This window comes from Typopeltis vanoorti, chromosome 3 (assembly GCF_054136105.1).
Source record: "Typopeltis vanoorti isolate ZY-2024b chromosome 3, IOZ_Tvanoo_1.0, whole genome shotgun sequence".
NCBI classification, from domain to species: Eukaryota; Metazoa; Arthropoda; class Arachnida; order Uropygi; family Thelyphonidae; genus Typopeltis; species Typopeltis vanoorti.
The window spans coordinates 145,173,886-145,195,133 of record NC_143551.1 but is presented as its reverse complement, the minus strand read 5'-3'; the positions used below and the strand labels follow the sequence as shown (position 1 = coordinate 145,195,133).

Below are 21,248 nucleotides of genomic sequence, written 5' to 3'. Positions count from 1 at the left end.
TATAATTTATTTAATAACCGAGGGAGGGGGGAATTTCTTCAACTCTCTCTAATCCTAGTATTTTAAAAACACGATGATACATACTTGTATATGTCAAACATGGCTTCGCTTTAATTTAAGCGAATTATGTTCTGGGATTCTTTGCGTTAGAGGATACCAACGCAATTAACACAAAATCTCCATATATATATATATATATATATATATATATATATATATATATATCATAAGAAATTTTTGAAATTTCTTATGCTGATTGAAATAAGCATATAAATTGTCTATTATAACTTGCTTGATAACCATGGGAAAAAAACTTCCTTTAAATGTTTAAATTACTGTCGGTTAATATGGTTGCAATAAGGATTATATTTTTTTTTTCGACTTAAAAAAAGTACGTGTAATTACAAAGCTTCGAATTGTTATTTTTTACACGAAGTCTAAATCTAGTTTTGTTTACAGTGGTCCGCAACGGACAAGTTAATAAGGTAATAAACAGTAATTTTATTTATATGCATTATATGATTTTGTTTTACTTCAGAATTCTGTTAATTTAAGGCAGCCATCTGCATTCCTTCCTCCGACTGCCGAGACTTAGCATTTATAGATCATTGGGAGCTTCGTGACTAGCATTAATGAGAAAGTTACGACTGGGGATTGTTTGTAAGCAGAGGCACAGCAAAGAATTTAAATGCTAGGAGCGAAGCCGAAATACACTGCCCCAAATTCTATTATAAAATTATGCTTATTTCATAACAGACCATGAGTAATAAAATACTATATTACGATTCTAAATGATAATTTTAATACAATATATAATTCTGCAATCATACGATATGCAAAAATAAAATTAAAAAAAAAAGTTAATGTACTATCGAAGCTAAGATTCTATATGAAGAAATTGGTGATGTAAACAAATAAGAAGTTCTCAGTAAGTTCCATCTTGTGAATATAATTGCATCCAGAGCTCAAACCTTCCTCGTTATGCAAGCGGCTTGAGTGATTCGAATCCCGATATGTGACTGTGTTTAGGTGGGAGATGAATTTCATCGCCGGTGTGAGACTATCTTCCTGCTTACTGGAGGCCTGAAGCCGCTTGATAAAAGTTCCGTGTTTGGTCTCTAAACTAGGGTTTCAGGATTATATTAAAAGTAAATTAAAAAAAAAAAAAAACAGAGAAATATACAAATTTAATAGAACAATCATTTGTTGGTGAAGAGTTAAATAAAAAACCGAAATGACTGACGAAACTAAAAAAAATCAGCAAAACGTAGAAACATAAAATTCTTTTTAAGGCAATTTTCTTGCCTTACTTTTTTTTTTTTTTTTTGAAATAATAAATCATTCCAATAAGCATCGAATTGACGTCATACACAAGAAAGCTTCTTGGTGACATGGATTTAAAATAAGCGAAGAAATCCTCAAAATTTATTTCAGTTAATGTGCGCACACTCTTAAGCCTAATGGCAACGGTTAATCTTGTAAATCAAAGATAAGACACGTACTGGATTTTTTCCGCCAGGTGAATAGACGCGACACACTCGATCACCGAGCGTTTAGGGGAAAAAAAAAAAAAGTACTTCGAGTGTCACATTTAACTGTATTCAGAAGACTTAGTCGTCTCAACTGGTATCAAAGTGACCTATTTATGGTTAAGTACAAAAAATCTTACTTTAATGGCTTAGTCCTTGGCTTACTCCTGGACATATTTCACTTAGGAAAATACTTTTTTTTTCTTTTTTTTTCTTTTTTTTTAAATCATCCAAGAATTTCTTACAGAATATTATATACTTCACAATCTCGGAGCTTTTCTCTGAGTGTCACACACATTAACGTGTCACGAGACAAGGAAATGGAAAAAAAAAAAAAAACGCCTTAAATCGACTAAGCCTAATCACTAATGGAAATAAAAATCCATGTTTTTCTAGCCAAAACGAAGGCATTTCGAGCTAATGGATATGGATTATATTCGTCACAAAATTCCTCTACTAAAAAAGACACTTTTTAAGGATATGATATTTTCAGGTTTTTTTTTCTGGTTCCATTGAACATCACTCTTTTAAACCTGTTGGGTTCTTCCTGAGATGTTTATAAAATACTAGAAATATTCATGTGGTGATACAGCTTCAATTTCGCCATCGATGGCTAAGCCTATAAGAATGATTACTGCAAAACGCTTCGAGTGGGGAAAAAAGGTTGAGGAATCTGATCACAGGTGGACATTTCAATTCCATGAGTCTTGCAGAATTGGCGTTCTCAGACATTCATAATACCACTCTTTCACGAATGTGAATAGATCAATAAAAAAAAAGTATTTATATGATATTTACTCAGTGAAAACATAAGTAAAATTTTCATAAATAGATATATTATTTTTACAGCAAAACTAATTGCAAATTATGTTATCAGTTTAACTTATGACCGCCATGATATTTTTTCAAGGTCAGATAAATTTACTTTGAAAGCTCTTCATATATAATGGAAATTTTATATCCTCTCAAGATATGAGCTTTTCATCAATAGTGAAATTACACCTTTCCCCTTCTTAAATTTTTAAAATGCGAAAACAGATGTTAAGAGTTATATACGAAGCTCTTATCAAAATAATTGGCAACACAACTTTAGAAGACGACCAGTCTTCTAAAGTCTTTAGTAGTCTTAGACGACACTCTTTGAGACAGCTAGAATAGCAAACCTATGTTTAGGAGGTACTTCATTTTCCGGAAATAAATTGCAAAGGATGATCAGTAAGGATAAGTTTCAGACATTCCAATTCGTTTTTGTATTACTGTATTATCCGGCGCAAGATTTCGGTAAGAATGGTAAGGCTTGGTAAGAATAGTACAAATTGAGACGAATTTGCAAATTTTCTCTTATGTTTGCAAATTCCCTTTGTGACCACTTTATCAACCAAACTATACTTGATTTCTAGAGACAGGGTTTCCAGATTATCTATTATCCTGCCCATCGTACTATATTACAAGATTATCGTATATGGACTAAAAGCATTTCATGGATGGGATTCACATGACTTTTACTCAAGAAAAACGGGGAAAAAAATTAAGAAAAGTGATTGTGTAGATTAAAGTAACAATTTTTATCTTAATGACACAGGATTTTTCTTAAATTTTTACTATTGTTTTTTTTTAGCCAAGTATCCTCAAAGCAGCTAAGAAGAAATATCACGTTAAAAGGATTACTGTACCTGAAAAAATCTTTCAGAAAGAAACCATTTACCTTTCGTGTGAAATTTTCAACGAAGCCAGAAAAGCAGGTCTGACAGGAAAAACAGCAAGAACGATGCTACAGACAGAAGGTCATAGATCAATCGAAGAATGTCGTCTAGACCGGTCACTCACGGTTAGCGACTTTAAGTGGACAGACCTCGTCAGTAGGCCAACAAGGCAGGAGTCAGCCAACAGAGCTGTCCTGTGGAATTTCAAGAAATATAAGAAGTGAGGAGAGAGTAAGTATTCTGTCCACAAATTCTAAATGGAATGAGAGAGAGCGGAGGGGGGGGTGAAAGATGGACCGAAAGCCAAGTATCACATAAACTGCGAAAAACAAGCTACTCGCAGGAAGGTAGGGATTCTGTGACTTGACTGCGAGAGTCTATATTAAACTTGAATTTGCGCTATTGACCCATGTCCATACGATTTTACATTTGTTAAGACCGTCAAGAATTACAATCTTCCACTTTTTCTTCTTACTAAAAGATCTGAAACTATTTTTTATTAAACTTTGCTTGCCATTTTGTTATTTATGCACCCCAGTTGCCGCTTAAAAAGAGGAAAAGAAATTAGTGGCATTCACTGTCCATCCATTAGTATTTTTCCCCCTTTAGTAGATCGAACGATAGACGAATTTTTTTTATATAATGCTCTTGTTACCTGAGTGTACACTCCATACTGACGGTTCACTTTGAATCTTGCCGTTGTGCACTGCGCCTGTTTTGCGTGGTGAAAGAGCATGTTTCTTATAGGAACATCCTCCACCTGCGTATGAGACCAACTAATCCACCTTCAGATAAATAAATTAACACTGCCAGAGGTTTTTACTTCTTAGACGGGAATTTGAACTCGGGTCTTTCCAAGCAGAAGGCATCGTCCATACCGACAACTGCGAGTAGATTAGAGGAAGGTTCCATCCAATGGGACAAACAAAATTCTTGGGTTATCGTGCATCTAACGTTTTTCGGTAATCGCTGGTTGGATTCTACATGTAATATTGATTAAGAAAGTTCTGTTGCGACATATGTCATCGCAATGTAGCCTTAACGTACTTGGGGATGAGAGAGTGTGGAATCATTACATGAAACATTTATTTAAATACATGTGTAATTTTAACATCACTCATTACAAATATTTTCTTATGTCAAATATTATACATGGAGCATCAAGTTTGTGAATGGAAGATGAATGCTTATTTGGACATCAATAATATATCAGTCCTATATACGAGAGGTTCTAAAATCTATAGTACAGAGTCGTGTGTGTGGACAAGTAGGAGAAAGACCAAACCTTTTGATATGAAAATGTTATCAGAAAGGCTGTTCTAAAGAACAGTTCAATATGACGAAGGAGGAGGAGGATAATAAAAATCTGATTTGGTATGTTTCCAACTAGATGGATGCCGACTGGATGATGCTCATATTTTTACAGGTTTAGAGGAAAGTGAAAGAAATGGTGGTAGAACAGTGCCCATAAAATGGCTATGGAAGAAGCATAATGCAGAAAAAACGCCTCAAGAAAGCGACTGATCTGGGTTTCAAGTCGTTTATATCTGTCATCAGTTTATCTATTAAGCTGACCGCTCTCTCTCTCTCTCTCTTTGACAGCACCAAACATTTTTGGGGAGGGGTTAGAGTACCCCTCCCCAAAAATGTTTGGGGAGGGGTACGAAATGTGAAAAGAGTATTCTAAGGCAGCCGAGAAGATTTAGACACGTTCCCCCCATCTCTCTTTCTGTCACAAAGTAGAATGTAATGACTTCTAGGCTCAATGTCACTACTTTGTAAACGATCTCTTATTGCGTTTTAATGTCGGTTCATGTATACATTGACGATGATTCTTTCTTCTGTTTATTTCGTTTGACTTTTCGTTATAAAAATATGAACTATTTAACACTTAACTATTAATAACCTATATTAATCGGGTTTAACTACTAAAACTAATTATTTTGTCTTTAATGTTGCTACTGTTTTCATTCTTAGCATATTTTTTTCAAACGAAAAATATTAAGTGGATTAAAAAAAAGATAACATTAACATAAAATGATGAACGTTATCTATTTTGGGAATGAAGTTAGCAAAACAATGTTTTTTCGGCTTTTTTCATGATATGATTCTTTGAAATACGATTTTAACTTGTGAATTATGAATCTTAAAAATATCTTTCAAAACCACAGATATCTCTGATATAAGGACTGTCAGCTCTTTATACAAGTAATTTAAAATTTAGTAGGCATTTTTCATAACTATTCATTTTTTTTTCTTCAACATTTAAGATAAAGAAAGTTTGGATTTCTTCGTTTGAATACCAAGACTAATTTTCAAATGAATATTGCAACCTATTTGTGAACACCATTTCAGCAAGTACTAATTGGCATTCAAGTAATCAGTTAACAGACTAGATTAGCAAACAAGTTTAATAATAAAAATTATTAGACTCGTTCAATGACAAGGAGACAAACAAAACAGCAAAAAAAGATTCCGCAGCATAGCTGGGCGTCCGAATGTCGATCGACCTTGGCCTCAATAGCATCCAGAAATGCGACCTCGATAATGTCTTGGCAAAATATTTTTTATAGAGAAAGATGACAACCCTACCTTCTTCTCTGTATTCCTTCAGCTCATCTGGGGAACATCGAGCGACGCTGCCATGAAGGTCGGCTGGGATCGGCTGGAGGAGGTCATCTAGCTTTTCGGAGTTGGTCGTCTTCGTGCATTTCGCAAAGGCATCTGTGACCTGAGCTAAATCGATGGTGCTGAGATCGGCGCACAGTTGATTTCTCTCGTCCAATGTTAAGTGCGGCCAAAAGTGCAGGAGGTGTTCTTGTCCGTACATACGGAGTTCTTCACGCAGCCTCTCGACGTCCATGGCAGATCTGAAAGATAAAAGGAAGTAATGAAACCTTCGTGATTAATGCCAAAGGTCGCATGTTTAATAGGTTCATTATCACAGGACCAAAGACAGCAAATCTCACTAATTTAATTACAGGAAGAACGTTTGCTGAAAAGACGCTAAGACTCGCACTAATCCTAGCTAGAATTAGCAACTAATCAACTCTGCTCACAGCGTGCGCGTGATAGAATCCCCGGTGCAAGATCATTAAACTATTTTGCCTCCTGTCATACAATGTAAGATGAAAACACTCAGCTAGATTAAGGAAGTTCCCTTTCTTTACTGAGCTTAAAATAATACATTATCTACTTTTCAACTTAGAATAAGGTATAAAGTTTCGCTGAAAACTTGTATACTGTTAGAAATAAGTCTTCACTGTATCTGCGGATATGTGATGATGTTATCAATCATCATTACAAACTCATATATTGCTCTGCATTACATACCGAGTTTGTAATGCATTTCTGTCTATAAATTACGAGCCAATCTGTTGACCAGTTTGTTTGTTTTGATGGATAGCAAACCCGAGTTTCATTGGGGGGGGGGGCAATATCTTCAACCTTTGTACGAGACCAACTTAGTCACCTTCGGTGAAAAATCCCATATAGAAGATTTTTTTCCCAAAGGACACTGTTGTTACCGACTGAGCTACGGACTCGCGAAAGTGTTACCACTCTCAGTTAGCAACAAGTAACGCTTTTTTTTTTATTTCTTTTTTTTTTTTGTTCAGCACGGAAGTTTATTTCTTCTGGTATTCTGGTTTCCACTGCTAACAAGCAGATAAACCGAAATAACTGGTTTATTAGTTTCAACATAACAATGATCATATACCCGAGGGCCGGATCCGTCATGATGAAATCCTATCCTACTATCAGAATGATCGATGCATTTTGCACAATTTTTTTTTTTTAATTCAAAAACAGTGTTAACAGTTTTTGAACACTGTTAGCAAAGAAACGTGACCAACAAATAGAAGAATAACGTTTTTTAAATACAAGAAAAATGTATTTTAAAATGTTAAATTATATCTTTTGAAACCTTATAATTCAATGTCTGTTTACTTCTCTCTATGCAATTTGAATAAAATAAAACTGGTCCCATGAACTCATACATTAAGCATTTGTAGTTTAACGCACAGACAGTTTTTTTTAATCCCAAAAATTAGCTGTTAACAGGCACAATTGCGTGGAAAAACAAGCAGTTAATAACAGATCTCACCTCATACTCTTAGTTGCTTCGTCAATAAATTCAAACAACTCAGGGTTAATCAGTTTCGTATCCTAAAGTCTGGTTTGCTTTCAGAATTCTAACAAGATCTACTAAATACTGGTTCTAAAAATACAAGCATATATTTCTCTACTTGTTTTTTTCACGAGTAGAGAAATATATGCTTGTATATTTCTCTACTCGTGAAGAAAACAGATGTTTGTGATACCTGTAGAATTCCTGCACACAAGAAAGATATCCTTAAATAGTATCACAAGAGAACACGTGCTCACTGTGATACTTTCTCATTGCCTGAAGAGTTTGTTTTTGTTCTGTTTTCTCTTCAGAACACTGTTTTACTAGATGGTTAAGGAAGGCTTTTCAACTGGGCATAGGCTTTTCCCCAGGAAAAATCGGAAGGTAAACATATAACATTCTCTCTCTCTTTCGTTTGTTGACAGACTGATGTGACGTAACGTTTCCATAGAAACAGTGGGCATTATAGTTATCACCGGTAGTTAAATCCTGGATGCTACTCTACACGTTCCAAGTTTGAGTTCAGATTACGCTACAATTATTTTTAATTAGGAAGAATCAAAATAAAAACACCAACGAGATTAATGATTTCTGAATGTAAAATTAAATAAAATACGAACGCATTCATTATTTGCTAAAATAATTGGAGCAGCAATATTAATAGAAAATGTTTATAAACCATTACCATAGAGATGAAAATAACGAATGAAATCTCTCTCTCTCCATCTACAGATTAGTCCTATTTAATTAATTTTAATATTCAAGTAATGTTTTTAATTTTATCCTCGTTCATCTAACTAAATATAAAAGTTATCTGCAAAGTAAGAATGATTCTCATTAATTATTTTACATTGCCTTCAGGTAGAGATAATTTCCGGGGGGGGGGGGTATTTTTCGTATTTATTTACAGATAATGACACGAAATTGTTTTAATTTTAAATAGTGTATAATTTAATGTTAATTTAATATAATCCAGTTTACCTAATAATTTAAATTTAAATAAATGTATAATTCTAAATTGCGTTAATACCAACTGAATAATTGTATTAGGAAAATTACTGTTTCAAATAACTTATGACTGTTCAAAGGGGCATTGAAAACTGTACCTGTAGGTGACAAAACCTTAAAAACCCATTCTGGCGAGACAATGTAGACAATTAAACACACGGCATTGATTTGTTATAGTTTTGCAGCTTCTGGGAGTGATATAAAAACATCTATTAATACAAAAAAATGTTTAAATAATAATTTTATAATTCTATTATATTCATGTTCATTACGATTTCTAAATGCACAATATTAATACGTGTAACACGGTTATCAGATATATACAATAAAATTATTTTTATAACAAAAGTTCAGATGCCCTTTTAGCTTTTGTCCCAGGGTATGCACAAAAAAAAAAAAAAAAAGAGAAAAACACCTTACTGCAAATGATCTGTTTATTTTTAAATGTTTGAGGAGCCCGACCTTCTTGAAGTATCCGAAGTTTTTATGTACATTGTATTTCTGAGCTTGTTGTCACTGTTATCATTTCTTTGGTTGTTGTTTTTTTTTTTTTTTTTGTATACACCGTTCCTAGCATTCGGCTAGTTATCCACGTGCCAACTTCAATTCCTTCCCCCATTCCTCGTCCACTAGTAAAACCTAATTTAGCCAGTGTCGTGTGTCGAATAAGTAAAGAAAAGCTCCGTAAAGCAAGGACGGAAGTAGAACCAGACACGATGTAGAACAAGGACGTCGAAGGGTGGTTTTCCAAGTCAACGAACGAAGGAATGTGGCGAAAGGTGATCAAGGAGAACAGGTAAAGTGCAGAAACTTGGCAACCGCTAAATTCCACAGTTGCGAACTCGTAATTTGTAAATGGTTGACTTTCCTCCCTCCCTCCCTACTTTCTGTCCTTTACTTCCTGTTTTATATACCACATTATTCTACGTCTTACTTTCTTCTATTATGCACACGTGTTAATCTAATCGATGATGTTAAATTAATGTTTTATTTTACTTATTTTTTCCTCTTCAATCACTCCTTTTAAAAAAGGCGAAAATGAACAACACCCAAAGTCCCCTACTCGGGAAAAGCAACTTTCTGTGGCAGGTTACACCCGATACTTAACAAGAACAACAACAATAAAAAAAAAAAAAAAGGGTGGTTAGTGTACAGACGTGGAGGAAAGAAAATCATTTTGTCCCTCTTCCGCTGGCGTGTCCGGGTTGCCCGTTAACAGCTGTAACTCGTGACTCCACACAAGGACAGAGCGGTCAAGCCAGGAGGAAGGACGTTTACACTGCTGCAGCCGCCTGTAGTCAGCTGTTTGCAGCAAATAGGATTGCTTTCACTAACCTATCTGTTATTTGCGCCACAGAAGATGGAATCTAGACTGACAATTCCGGTCTTTGTTACGATTTCTCCTCCCATTTGTTATCCATCGTGAATTGTAAGTTCTGTGAATGAAAACAAAAATTATTTTAAGCTTCCAATAGTCTTAAATGCATTTGCTGTCCACACATGATCATAATAAATGCTTCCATTAAATGGCATCATTGACATAATAAAAATGAATTGTTTTCCACAGTGGCTCATTGATGAACGGAAACAGTTCAAATTCCCGTTAAAAGGAATGGATTCAAGCCTACTTATGTTAAAAGTATGACACGTGCACTGAACAAAAATGAATAAAACATTACAAGTTAATTTGATTGAATTTTTTGCCAACTAGATTTTACACGGAATACTCAAATTGCTTTATTTAAAATGGTGTCGATTATTCTGATGTAGTTTTAATACACTTATAATACAAAACAGGGACCGTTCTTATATTATGAATTTCTTAAATTGTCCAGATGACATTTCACCACACTATTTATAAATAGGAGTCCTCGAATTCTTTTTATACAATAAAAGATACAGCAGTTTATTCAGCAAGAAATTATTTAACCCACCTTTAGGAAAGTTTCCTTAGGACATCGAATATTCCATAAAGCAAAAGGTGTTGATTAGTATTCTTTCAAGGCAAACAACCTCTACTTTTCCGATCAGATTTTATCCCAATCTTGTCATTCTTATAGATAAAATGTTTTTATTTTGTTTACATTCAAGTGTTCTGGTTTGGTTATGACATCTCCCCAGCATCACTTAATCGATCTTGCAGTTCCTCCTCGTGATAGTCCATCTTTATCAAGCATCTAATTATGTGCACTACCTGAACTATTAAGGTTTAACTATCTACTCTCACATCATTCAACTTTTGAATAGCATCAGCGTACTACAAACCAGATAAATCAAGCTAAGTGGAGCTTTCCTTTTTAGACATTTTTAAGAAGCATGGATTTTCGGAACAGATTTTTTTATTTTTTATTTTTTTTAATGAGTTACAACTCGAAACAAGTCCGGTTCTTAGAATGAATACGACATACTGAAATGTGCAAAAATAAATAAATAAATAAAAATAAAATAAAATAAAATACCCCCCCCCACTCGTCACTCATTCATTCTCTCGCACACACTTACACTGTAACCCATTTTTATATATAAAGCTACTGCTAATAACTAAAATGTTACACTGTGAATCTGTTGAGAGTTAATGGAATTTAGTAAGGGAGAAGAGATTACTTCGGATCATTAAACAGTAGAAATTAAAGCGATCAGAAAGAACAAGATGTTTCCATAAAGACACAATAATGATCTTCTTGAACTATTGCTTCAAGGATAACAATAACCCATTGATCACATCGCTACAGCACACAACACAATAACATTCTGTGTAAAGTTCAGTACTCTATTAAAACTCCAGCAAGATAAATCTTAATGTCTGTAAGAAGCGTAACGTGTTTGTCATGTCATTAAGTCGGTATTCGAGTGCCCAAACACCGCAGTCGCATAAATGAACAACACAAAACTATGTTGGCAGATCACAGTCAGTCAGTCAGGTACTAGTGTGTTTGAGTTACGGATCACTTGCGTTTCGTAGGAATTTGCACAGGTGGCAGCTTTATGCACGTGGCCCTGAAGAGTACGGAAGAGATAGAAAACTCGAGCTCCTACTTGGGTACACTAGCAAACTAGATAAATCAGAAAAGAAGATGAGAACTTACCTGTCGGAAAGACACCACGTCAGTTTATGAAGTCTCAGCACAGAGAAAACCGAGCTTTGCCCTCTACCAGTCACTGGCCCAAATGACAGCGGCAGGTATACTCACACTCACTCGTGTAAGCTGGCCTCTGGCACAACGCCAAACTGTGTCGCACTTTCCTGTTTAGCTAGGAATTAGACTAATGACGTCATAGCAAGAAAAAGACGGGTACACGCAGATATGTACGCTTTTGTAGTCTTCTTGGTATCTCCATAGAAACGATACATGGATGAGGATCTTTCTTCCCCCCCCCCCTTCTCCCCAATGCATTCATCCATCCCTCCGAAATGTGCCAATTAATATTTATTGCAGTGTGATAACAGCCTTCTCTATCTTTCCCCAGCCACTGTTCTTGAAACTGCCATTTCAATGCGATCGTGACGCTTCATCTAATAAACCTGCGCTCACGTCTAGTCTTGGATCGACTCACACACGTGCTCGTTGGTAGTCCGTAATAAGGACGAATTGCTCGTGTTCGAGCATGAACATTGTTATGCGGATGTCTGATAGAAAATTCAGCTGTACAAAAAAAAAAAAAAAAAAAAAAAAGTACGGATATACCAGACGCTCGTAAAGAGATTTGTAGACTTGTGAAATACATAAAAGACTTTCTGCTTGGGGATCCCTTTCGATCGAAATAAACGCAGCTTCAGCTCTATGAGAGCTACCGAAATGCGACTGGTAATCTCAAAGACAATATCGATCTCGGCTGTTCCAAAATAGCAACAACGAATTATCTTCTTCAGAAGGAAACTTCGTCGTCTTCACCAAAGATCTACGGACAGGCTATTTCCGGCAGTGATAATACAACACGACTGAGTTTTCCTCAGTCGTGTTGTATTATCTCACATATCCTAAGAGACATCATTAAAACCAAGAATTCTTTTTTACACATTACGTGAAAAATCTTGTTTCTCGAGGTTATTTTCTCCCCCTTAAAAACTACAGTTGTTCAGTCCATCGCTCAATTTGTTTCAACGGAAGCATGTCAGCTCCGTGATGTAAATATAGGTAACCTGCAATTTACCGCTCGTGCCGATACAGTTCCTAGGAACGCATCCTTGAGATAAATCGGAGTGTGTGTGTCTGTACCAAGGGTTGGTATGGTAAACAGTAGTGTAGCAAGCCCATAAATGTCATACTCTTAGATTTCATTCTCAGTCTTTTTTTTTTTCTTTTTTTTTTATGTGAATCCTACTCATAAAAGGCTGTTGGCCTATATATACTTTTATATTCGTCCGTAAACCTTGCTCTAGAGACCACTTCAGGCCGCCAATAAGCGGGGGATAAGTCTTACGAACAGCGATGAAATTCATCTCCCACCCAAGCATTTGTACCCGTCATTCGACCCAGTTTTATTTCTGCTTTAAACATTTGACAGCACCACGAAATATCTAAACTCAATGGTTACTGAATGGTTGGGATTTTCTTTCAGGATTCGTCAGTATCCGGATGAACAGACAGAATGACCTCAGAAGATATAGTTCAAAACCACAGATGGCAGAAGAATGACAGGTTTTCAGCTCTTGCGATCCCAAGCCTTGTATGTAACACTTCAAAAATAATTATCATTAAGTACAATCTGATTACAGAAGGTGCAACTTAATATTCCATTTATTTTTTTATATCTTTCTATAGATGGCTAATTTTCTGTAACAAAATCACAACAGATACAAAATAAAGCCGACCTGTTTCATACAAAAAGCACATAAATTCAAGTCATTTTATTTCTTCTTTGTATTGATCAAAGTATTAAAATATCTACTCTATAATATAAAATGATAAGCCTTTTTTTGTAACGTTTTTGTGTCACGTTTTTTGTCAAGTTATTTGAAACGTTTTGAAACTCAGGACTACCCTGAGTGTCGAATCTTCAAAATTCGACACAGGCTTACCAGTCCGGAACTCAAAGGGTTGGGCGTCGTATGCACCAGGGGGGATCCCCCCACCCCTTTCGAGTCTTCAAAATTGGATTCATCAGAATTCAAGGAGAACCGGCCTATCCGTCCGGAACTCGAGGGGGTTGGGCGCCGTAGGCATCAAGGGTGAGGAGCCCACTAGTATATATATATATTTTTTTTAGTAAACAAAGCACAATTTGCAGAAAAAAAAATGTGGATCCCTTCTACGAAGATTTTGAATGATTAGGTGCGACGTTGATCGCTCATTGTCGATCATTCCACCTCTCTTCTCCTGTTCTGTTCCCTTCCCGAAGAACAAACAAATATGATTAAATTACTTGATATATAACAGATGATATAACACAAGCCTGAGTTTGAGTCTCATCTAGGATGAGAAGAGCCTAAAAGACTTTTCATGTGAAGGTGAGTTAGCCAGCATTGTTTTTTCTTCTGGGAACGGATTTTTCATCTTACAAAATGGGCAAACTTTCCAGAAGAGTACACGCAATTTGCAGACATAAATGCACTCGCCTTATAACCTTGTTTTGGCAGTAATTTCAAAGCAACCGAAAAAAAAAATCGGTCATGAACTGAACTGAACTTTGTCTAAAAAAATGTTACCAACTTACAAATGGTCAAAGAAGGGCAAAAGGTCATATGCAATAGTGTCCACATGTTTCTCGTAAGTCATTTTTTTTATAATTCTTATCACATTTTTGACATTTCATTCTGACAAATATTTTATCCGAAATTTCATGTGAAGGATGACGACAACTTCCTGCCTCTAAAATATGGTGTTAGACTAAGACCTAGGACTCTCTCTCTCTCTCTCTCTCTCTCTCTCTCTCTCTCTCTCATCTCTCTCTCTCTCTCTCTCTCTCTCTCTCTCTCTCTCTCTCTCTCTCTCTCTCTTTGTATGGCATAGTATAGAATTCATTACTGGCAAAGTATTTGGTTGCAAACCTGGTTTTTTATTCTGATGGAAAATCATAAACAATTGTTTCCGATTCACTCATCAGTATTTTCCTAAAGATAGCTATCAAGAATTAATATACATAATGGATATGAAATAAATCCTTTAACATCTTTTATTCCCAAAGGGAGTAGGACTCAAGGAGTAGGTAAAACTCCTTGAGCCCTAACTTTTTGAAGATCGTTGGCAGCAGATCTCAATCAGTCAACCATACTATCACTGACAGTAGGCTCTAACTGTCAATAAATAAAGGACTCAAGGATCGATTTCAGGAAGGAAGAGATTATGGTATAAGTACCACCATTTCATATATGTGAGTTCTTGGGTTGATTTCTTAAAAACCCGAGTTTCAGGAATGAAAAACCTTACTTGTCTGTACCAGTGATCGACTAACTCATGAACTGATGAAGGAAAGAATCAAAGGCCTAAAAAAAAAGTCCCTCTAGTCAGTGACTGGAATCTAGCCCTTAACGGTCTTTCTTCGGCGATCTCGGACAATGCAAGCAAACTCAATTCCAAAGATCTACTCAGACAACACTTGATGGACATCCATGAGATAATGGCATTTCCAGCACCTTGTTTTCTATTTTATTTACTTTTAAATATAAATATAAATATATTTATATTTTATAATAAACTTATAATAATTACCTAAGCCTTTAAAGCCTATGATCTGCCAGATTGGGTAGGTAGTGGGCCTTAAACCATAATTTTGATAAGGTCGTTAGTCTTATGCCTAAATGTAAATTGAGCATGTATATTTAAATATCCATGCCCAAATAAAAATAAAAGCCGATGAAAGACCTGTCCATTTCTGAATGAGACTGGCTAATTCATTTTCAGTTGAAAAAGTCCTGATAAAGGATCTTCACGTCCTGCACGGGAATCGAACTCCCGTATTTCTAGCTCAAAACCTTGTTGGAAACTTAACTATGAAGACTCTTAAATAAAAGTATATAAAAATTTTATATTTATTTTATAAAATATATTTAAAGTATAAAAATGGTATTTTTAAAAAATAAAAAGCACTTCTTATTCATCAAAGAGAGTAAACACTGTTAACCTTTACTAAGTTTAGGAAATCCACAGGCTGCTGGTATCCACCTAAACAGTGATCAGTACGTGAGCCCATGATTGTCGATGATTCTAGATGCATCAGGGGAGAGAGTATGGCACACAACTGCCGCAGTTTCTTGATTTTAAATTGTTATTTGAAATAGTGAGTTCCATCGTAGATTGTTAATGAGATAAAAACTCAGTTTTATGAAGAAGAAAATAAAACCTATGCCAGGGAATTGATAATTAAATAAATTTATTTCATAACACAAATATAAATACATTTCAAAATTTAAAAATAAAACCACCACTGAAAAAAAAATAAATAAAAGGTTGATGCCTGATATTTAGACTATTTTTATCTTTATCTCCAAAACTTTGTCAGCTTCTTTTAAACCTGACAGATGAAACACGAATGTCTTCCTAACATGATAAAGGGAAGATTTCTATGCAACTCCTCAACAGTTTGTTTCTCCTTGAACTTGGGCGTATTGGTGTCATCCCACATATTTTACCTAAAAGAACAGTTTAAAATAACACAGAAAATATGTTACTTAAACAGGATCTGACGAGGTTTGCGATTTTGACAGCTAACTCAAGTTTTCTCCTCCGAGGTGTACATATTCACGCCTAGAAAGAAGGCAAGATTATGAACCTTAGAAATAATAACGGAAACTGACTTTCACGTGGGCAGCAGTGTTATTGTTAGGCAGGAATAACTTAGGCGTGTCTTCAGAGAACTTCTTACTTTCGAAGGAGTTGTCCTTAGTTGTATATCCAGTCGAGGATTAAACTGGACTTTTTTTTTTTTCGTTGTTGCTTTGTTTTGTTAAGTAATAATATATCCAAAAGCACTGGTATACTAGCTTAGTATCCTGTATCAGTGCTATAAATCGAGTCAAAAGATAACTAAAAAAAACCCTGACTTTAAAAAATTTCAAGATTCTAATTACACATTTAAGTTGTTTGGTTAACGGTTGCTTTTTCCATCCTCTGTTGGATCTCTCTTTTAACAACAGCGCAAAAGATCGATTTTATATTAGAAATCGATAGATTTCTAATATAAAATCGATTGCGCAGAAAGATTGCGCAGTTTAACAATAAATTTACACTGATTATTTGTTACACAAACGTGTACGCAAACAATCATGAGAATACGATTGGTGTTAATTTTACTGCTAATGCTTCTTCTCTCTACTTAAAAAAAAAAAAAAAAAAATTAAAATAACCAGTATTTTTTTTCTCTAGAGGTGTACAGAGAAGTAATTGCTAATATAAAACAAACTCCTGAAATTGACAAAAGAAACTGCGTAAGCCTTCGAATAATGACTTTATGTCATTTAGTATAAATCCCCCATTTACATTTCAGCTGTGTTATTGAAGTTCATTTTTCATCATTCTAATGGTGAAAGGATTCATAGCGATAAAAATCATTGAATATCTAAAGTACATGTATTCATTTTATATACATTTTGTATTTTTTTTTTATTCTTCTCATCCCCCATTCATGTGCCGTCTCATATCACACACTTTTACTTCAACGGTTGCCACACAAAAACTGCTGCGTCAACCGACTCGAAAGTTTCACCAGCGATCACACTCTAGTAGTTAAAACTATGAATACGTTTGGTACTTTTATTCAAAGGGCTGTCCTGTATAAAATCAATCTTATTACTTAACTGGGTATGTAACTGTTGTTCTGATTCCAAAATCTTTGCTTTCCTCACGTAAGAAAATTAAAGGGAAAAAAAAAAGTTTAAAATACTGAAATTCGTTTTTCTTATTTCATGTGAGGAAATATTTTATTTTTTTATAATTATAATTTATTATAAATTTTTCAAAATGTTTTAGATATTTTTTTATTTCAGAATCGACATGTTATCTGCTAATAGCTTGATAATGCGCAACACAGCTCCTCCCAACCAAATTTCACCACCATGTGCTGCAACTGGAGAATAAAAACACACAGGTCTCTGACGACCGCATAATCTGGAGGAAATGCCATTCCTAGAATCAGTCTGGAGGCCAAGGTGGTAGCCCCACCACCACCAGACTTACCTCATTTGGGCTGGTAACCAATTTGAGGGGGAATTCACAGTTTTTTTTTTTTTTGGAAGTCTGAAAAGTAGTTTCACCGCACTACTTGATAACGAACAAGGATCTGGTAACGGTTACCGCAGACAGATAAACGAAAAAATCGGAATTACCACTTAGAATGTTAGGAGTATAGCACAGAACTAAAGAAAGCAAGAGGTAATTTTTAATACTCATTCTTCCATAAATTCCATAAATAAAGGAGCATTAATTTGTCACTCATACTTTCTAAAATATTCCAACGTACTTCTTTGCAGTCTAAAATTACTTGAAAAGCTATTTTTCATTCTTCGTTATTTCTTTTGGAAAAACGAAATTTCTTGATGAGACTATTTAAAACAATTTAAGAAGTTTTATGTTATATATTACAACAGAAACATCACCTGTAAAGCATATTCTATAACATCAGAATTTAATTTATTTTTTCTCCTTTATCATTGCGTTCATATTCAACATCATTATAACTTTCACTTTCGTTACTATCACTGTAATTGCTATCTTTCGAGTTTTTTTTTCCATAAAATATTTTTATCATAGCAAGATGAAGTCCGTGATTGTAACCTCACTGTTGAAAGGCTAGCGATAACTCCGAAAATTTTAAAAAATTTTAAAAATAGAAAGGCTTGTTTTACTCATTTTTAAATTTTAAAATTCAAAACATTTTGTTTGTTTTTGAGCGGACTTTTTTTTTTTTTTTGCATGCCATGAATATGTTTGAAATGAAGTTCACGTGTTGATGATACTTTTGCATTGCAATATTTTGCAACATATTGGACAACGAGCTGTCTGATATTTGTCATCTTTTTTAAAATATTGCCAACATTACTCACACGTTTTACTCATTGTTAGGACTAATTACCATAAAATAAATGAAATTAGTTTATTCCCGGGAATAAACACCAATAAAGACTTTCATGAATTTACCTTGGCAGCTAGAAATAATAATAAACAAAATCATTAACTTGATGGTTAATAAAATACTAGTAAAATTAATACGAATAAATGATGATTTAAATTAAAATATTAATTTAAATCATCATTAATATAAGGAAATATTACAATACCAAAAAAACTGAAAAAAAAAGAAGAAAATCAATCCATAAAATTAATCTATTCTTAGAAAAAATATATATATCAAGAAAATATAAATACTTAAAAGAAATGGAATTGAAACAAGATATAGAAATTAGAGTGGAAAATTCTAGCATTATTAATCTGATTAAAAATATCCGGATGCCTGCTCATCTAACTCTCACTCTAATATGAAAGGCGTTAATATAGAGTTGATGGACCGTTAACTGCTATAACAACCTTCCATCTTCTGAGAACGCTTTCCACCAGACTTTGGTATGTTGCTGTGGTAAACCTCTTCCATTCTTCCAGAACATCATTAGTAAGTTCGGTCACTGATGTCGGGTGAATTGTCCACGCTCGCAATCAGCATTCCATACCATCTCATAGGTATTTGATATGGTTCAGATCAGGGCTCTCTGCAGGCCAGTCAAGTTCTTCAACACACATCCCCTCAACCCATTCCTGCACAGATCCTTGCTTTGTGGATGGGTGACACTATCATGTTGATACAGGAAAGAGTCTTCACCCAACTGTTGCCATCAACTTCGAAGTACAGCATTGCCTAGAATGTCACTATAGGGTGATTTCCCGTCAGTGAAACCAGGGCGCTCAACCTGAACCACGAAAAACCCACGATGTCTCCATCAAACTTCACAGTTGGCACAACATATCTGGGCAGGTAGCGTTCTCTTGTCATCCACCAAACCCAGACTTGTTCATCGAAATGCCAGATGGTGAGGTGTGATTCGTCACTCCAGAGAACACCACCGGAATCCCTAGAGTCTAATGGCGGCGAACTTAACAACAATCCACCCGACGTTTGGCGTGTTTTCAGATGTTAGGCTGGTGCGCGGCTGCTAGGCCATGGAAACCCATATTCTTCAGTTCCGGACGAACAGCGTAATGCATCAGCATTACACTGTTCATCATTGCATTTATGTGGCCTACCAAGTTGCGATTATGTTGTTGTTGCTCCTAGGCATTTCCACTTCACAATAATATTACTTATAGTTGATCGGGGTAGCTGCAGCGGAGCAAAAATTTCCCGAACTGATTTAACGCATGGTGGAATGCTATGATAGTGTCACATAGAAAATCACTGAGCTCTTCTGTATGGCCCATTTTATTGTTAATGCTTGCAATGAAGATTGCAAGAGCGTCTGCTTCATTTTATAATTCGTCACAGGGATGTCCGGTATATTTTGATCAAATAACGTATAAAGAGCAGGAATAAAATGTCTGGGGAAAATTTTTTTAAAAAAATGGACAAAAAAAGAAATTAGGGTGAAATAAGGTATCCAAATATTGAGTGATGAAATCCAGAATATAATTTTTAAAAAATTAAGAAAAGGAACGCCATACATTGAATGGTGTACATCAGGAACATGACTTCCCAGAATATTTTGGGACATTTATATTAGTAAATTAGAAAAAGATATTCATAAACACAACTCAAAATCTATAAAGTAATACAGTTCTTGCAAAAATAAAGAAACGAAAGAATAGATATTAGAAGAGATAGGCTACCAGCAGCAGGTAGACTCATTATGAATAAACATCACTCGTGTAAAAGATTTCTAAGAAATGTAACTGATAATACTCTCTAAAATGATGCCATATCAGGATGTGTCCAGAGAGTTCGAAGAATTAATAGAATAGGAGTCAAATGGATGTGTAATCTTATTAAGCAACAGATTCGTAAGAAAAGGACGATGTGGAAGGAATACCGTGGATATTCCTTCATAAAGATGACGTCCGTTATGAAAATTATAAGCAGCAGGCTAGAATAGTCACAACTGTTGTACGGAAAGTAAAGTCTGAATATGAAAAGAAACTGGCTTAGCGTGCTAAAGACAACCCACAAGAATTCTATCGATATGCTGCAAGTAAAAGAAAGAATGAATATGAAAGAATAACTCTTATAAATCCAGATGGCGTGAGAGTTACAGATGCAGAAGAGGTTGTTCAGGTAATGAGTGCCATTTTGTTAAAAGCTATCAACCTGGTTAACGCAACATTGAGCTCACTGTTACCTCTTCACTAGATGAAGAATCGCAGGTGTGTGTGCGGCTGAGGTATTAGAGCTGTTGCACAAATTGAATAAGAATTCAGCAATAGGGACTGATGGAATATCAGCACGTGTGCTAAAAGAGTGTTCAGCTGAACTGGCTATTCCTTTCACCAGGCTGTTTAATATGAGTCTCAGAACAGGGAACATTCCGCAGGAATGGAAGGAATGTATGGTAATTTCATTGCACGAGGGTGGTGCAAAGACCGATGTATCCAACTATCGACCAATTAGTATCTCAGGATTGGTGGTGAGGATTTTGGAAAAATTGGTTAGGGCTCACATTCAGAAACGGGTTGACAGTGAATCTCTACTTTGCAATGAACAACATGGTTTACAAATGGAAGGTCATGTTTTAGCAACTTGCTCACATTCTATAATAATGTTACCATTCAACTAGACAAGGGAAATGGATACACCATGTTGAATTTTGTTAAGGCTTTTGACAGAATACAACATGGTAGACTGTTGCATAAATTGGAGAAAATGGGTTTGGGTTATACAACATTAGCATGGATAAGAGGATGGCTGACTGACAAATATCAAAAAGTGGTATACGGGGGATCTCAGTCTGCAAGGTTTAAGGTA

General features: G+C 35.1%; 1 protein-coding gene across 3 annotated transcripts in view; it reads right to left on the bottom strand.

Moving 5' to 3' along the window:
* Positions 1–21,248, bottom strand: part of mmy (UDP-N-acetylglucosamine pyrophosphorylase mmy) — a 125,170-nt gene that overhangs the window by 75,168 nt on the left and 28,754 nt on the right. For 2 of the 3 annotated variants that reach the window (XM_090390901.1, XM_090390903.1), the window contains exon 2: positions 5,825–6,102. In XM_090390901.1, coding sequence (XP_090247027.1) covers positions 5,825–6,102 — 278 coding nt within the window. Of the gene's footprint in view, positions 1–5,824; positions 6,103–11,455; positions 11,542–21,248 lie in introns of those variants that run through there. The other variant, XM_090390902.1, reaches the window with a different exon arrangement.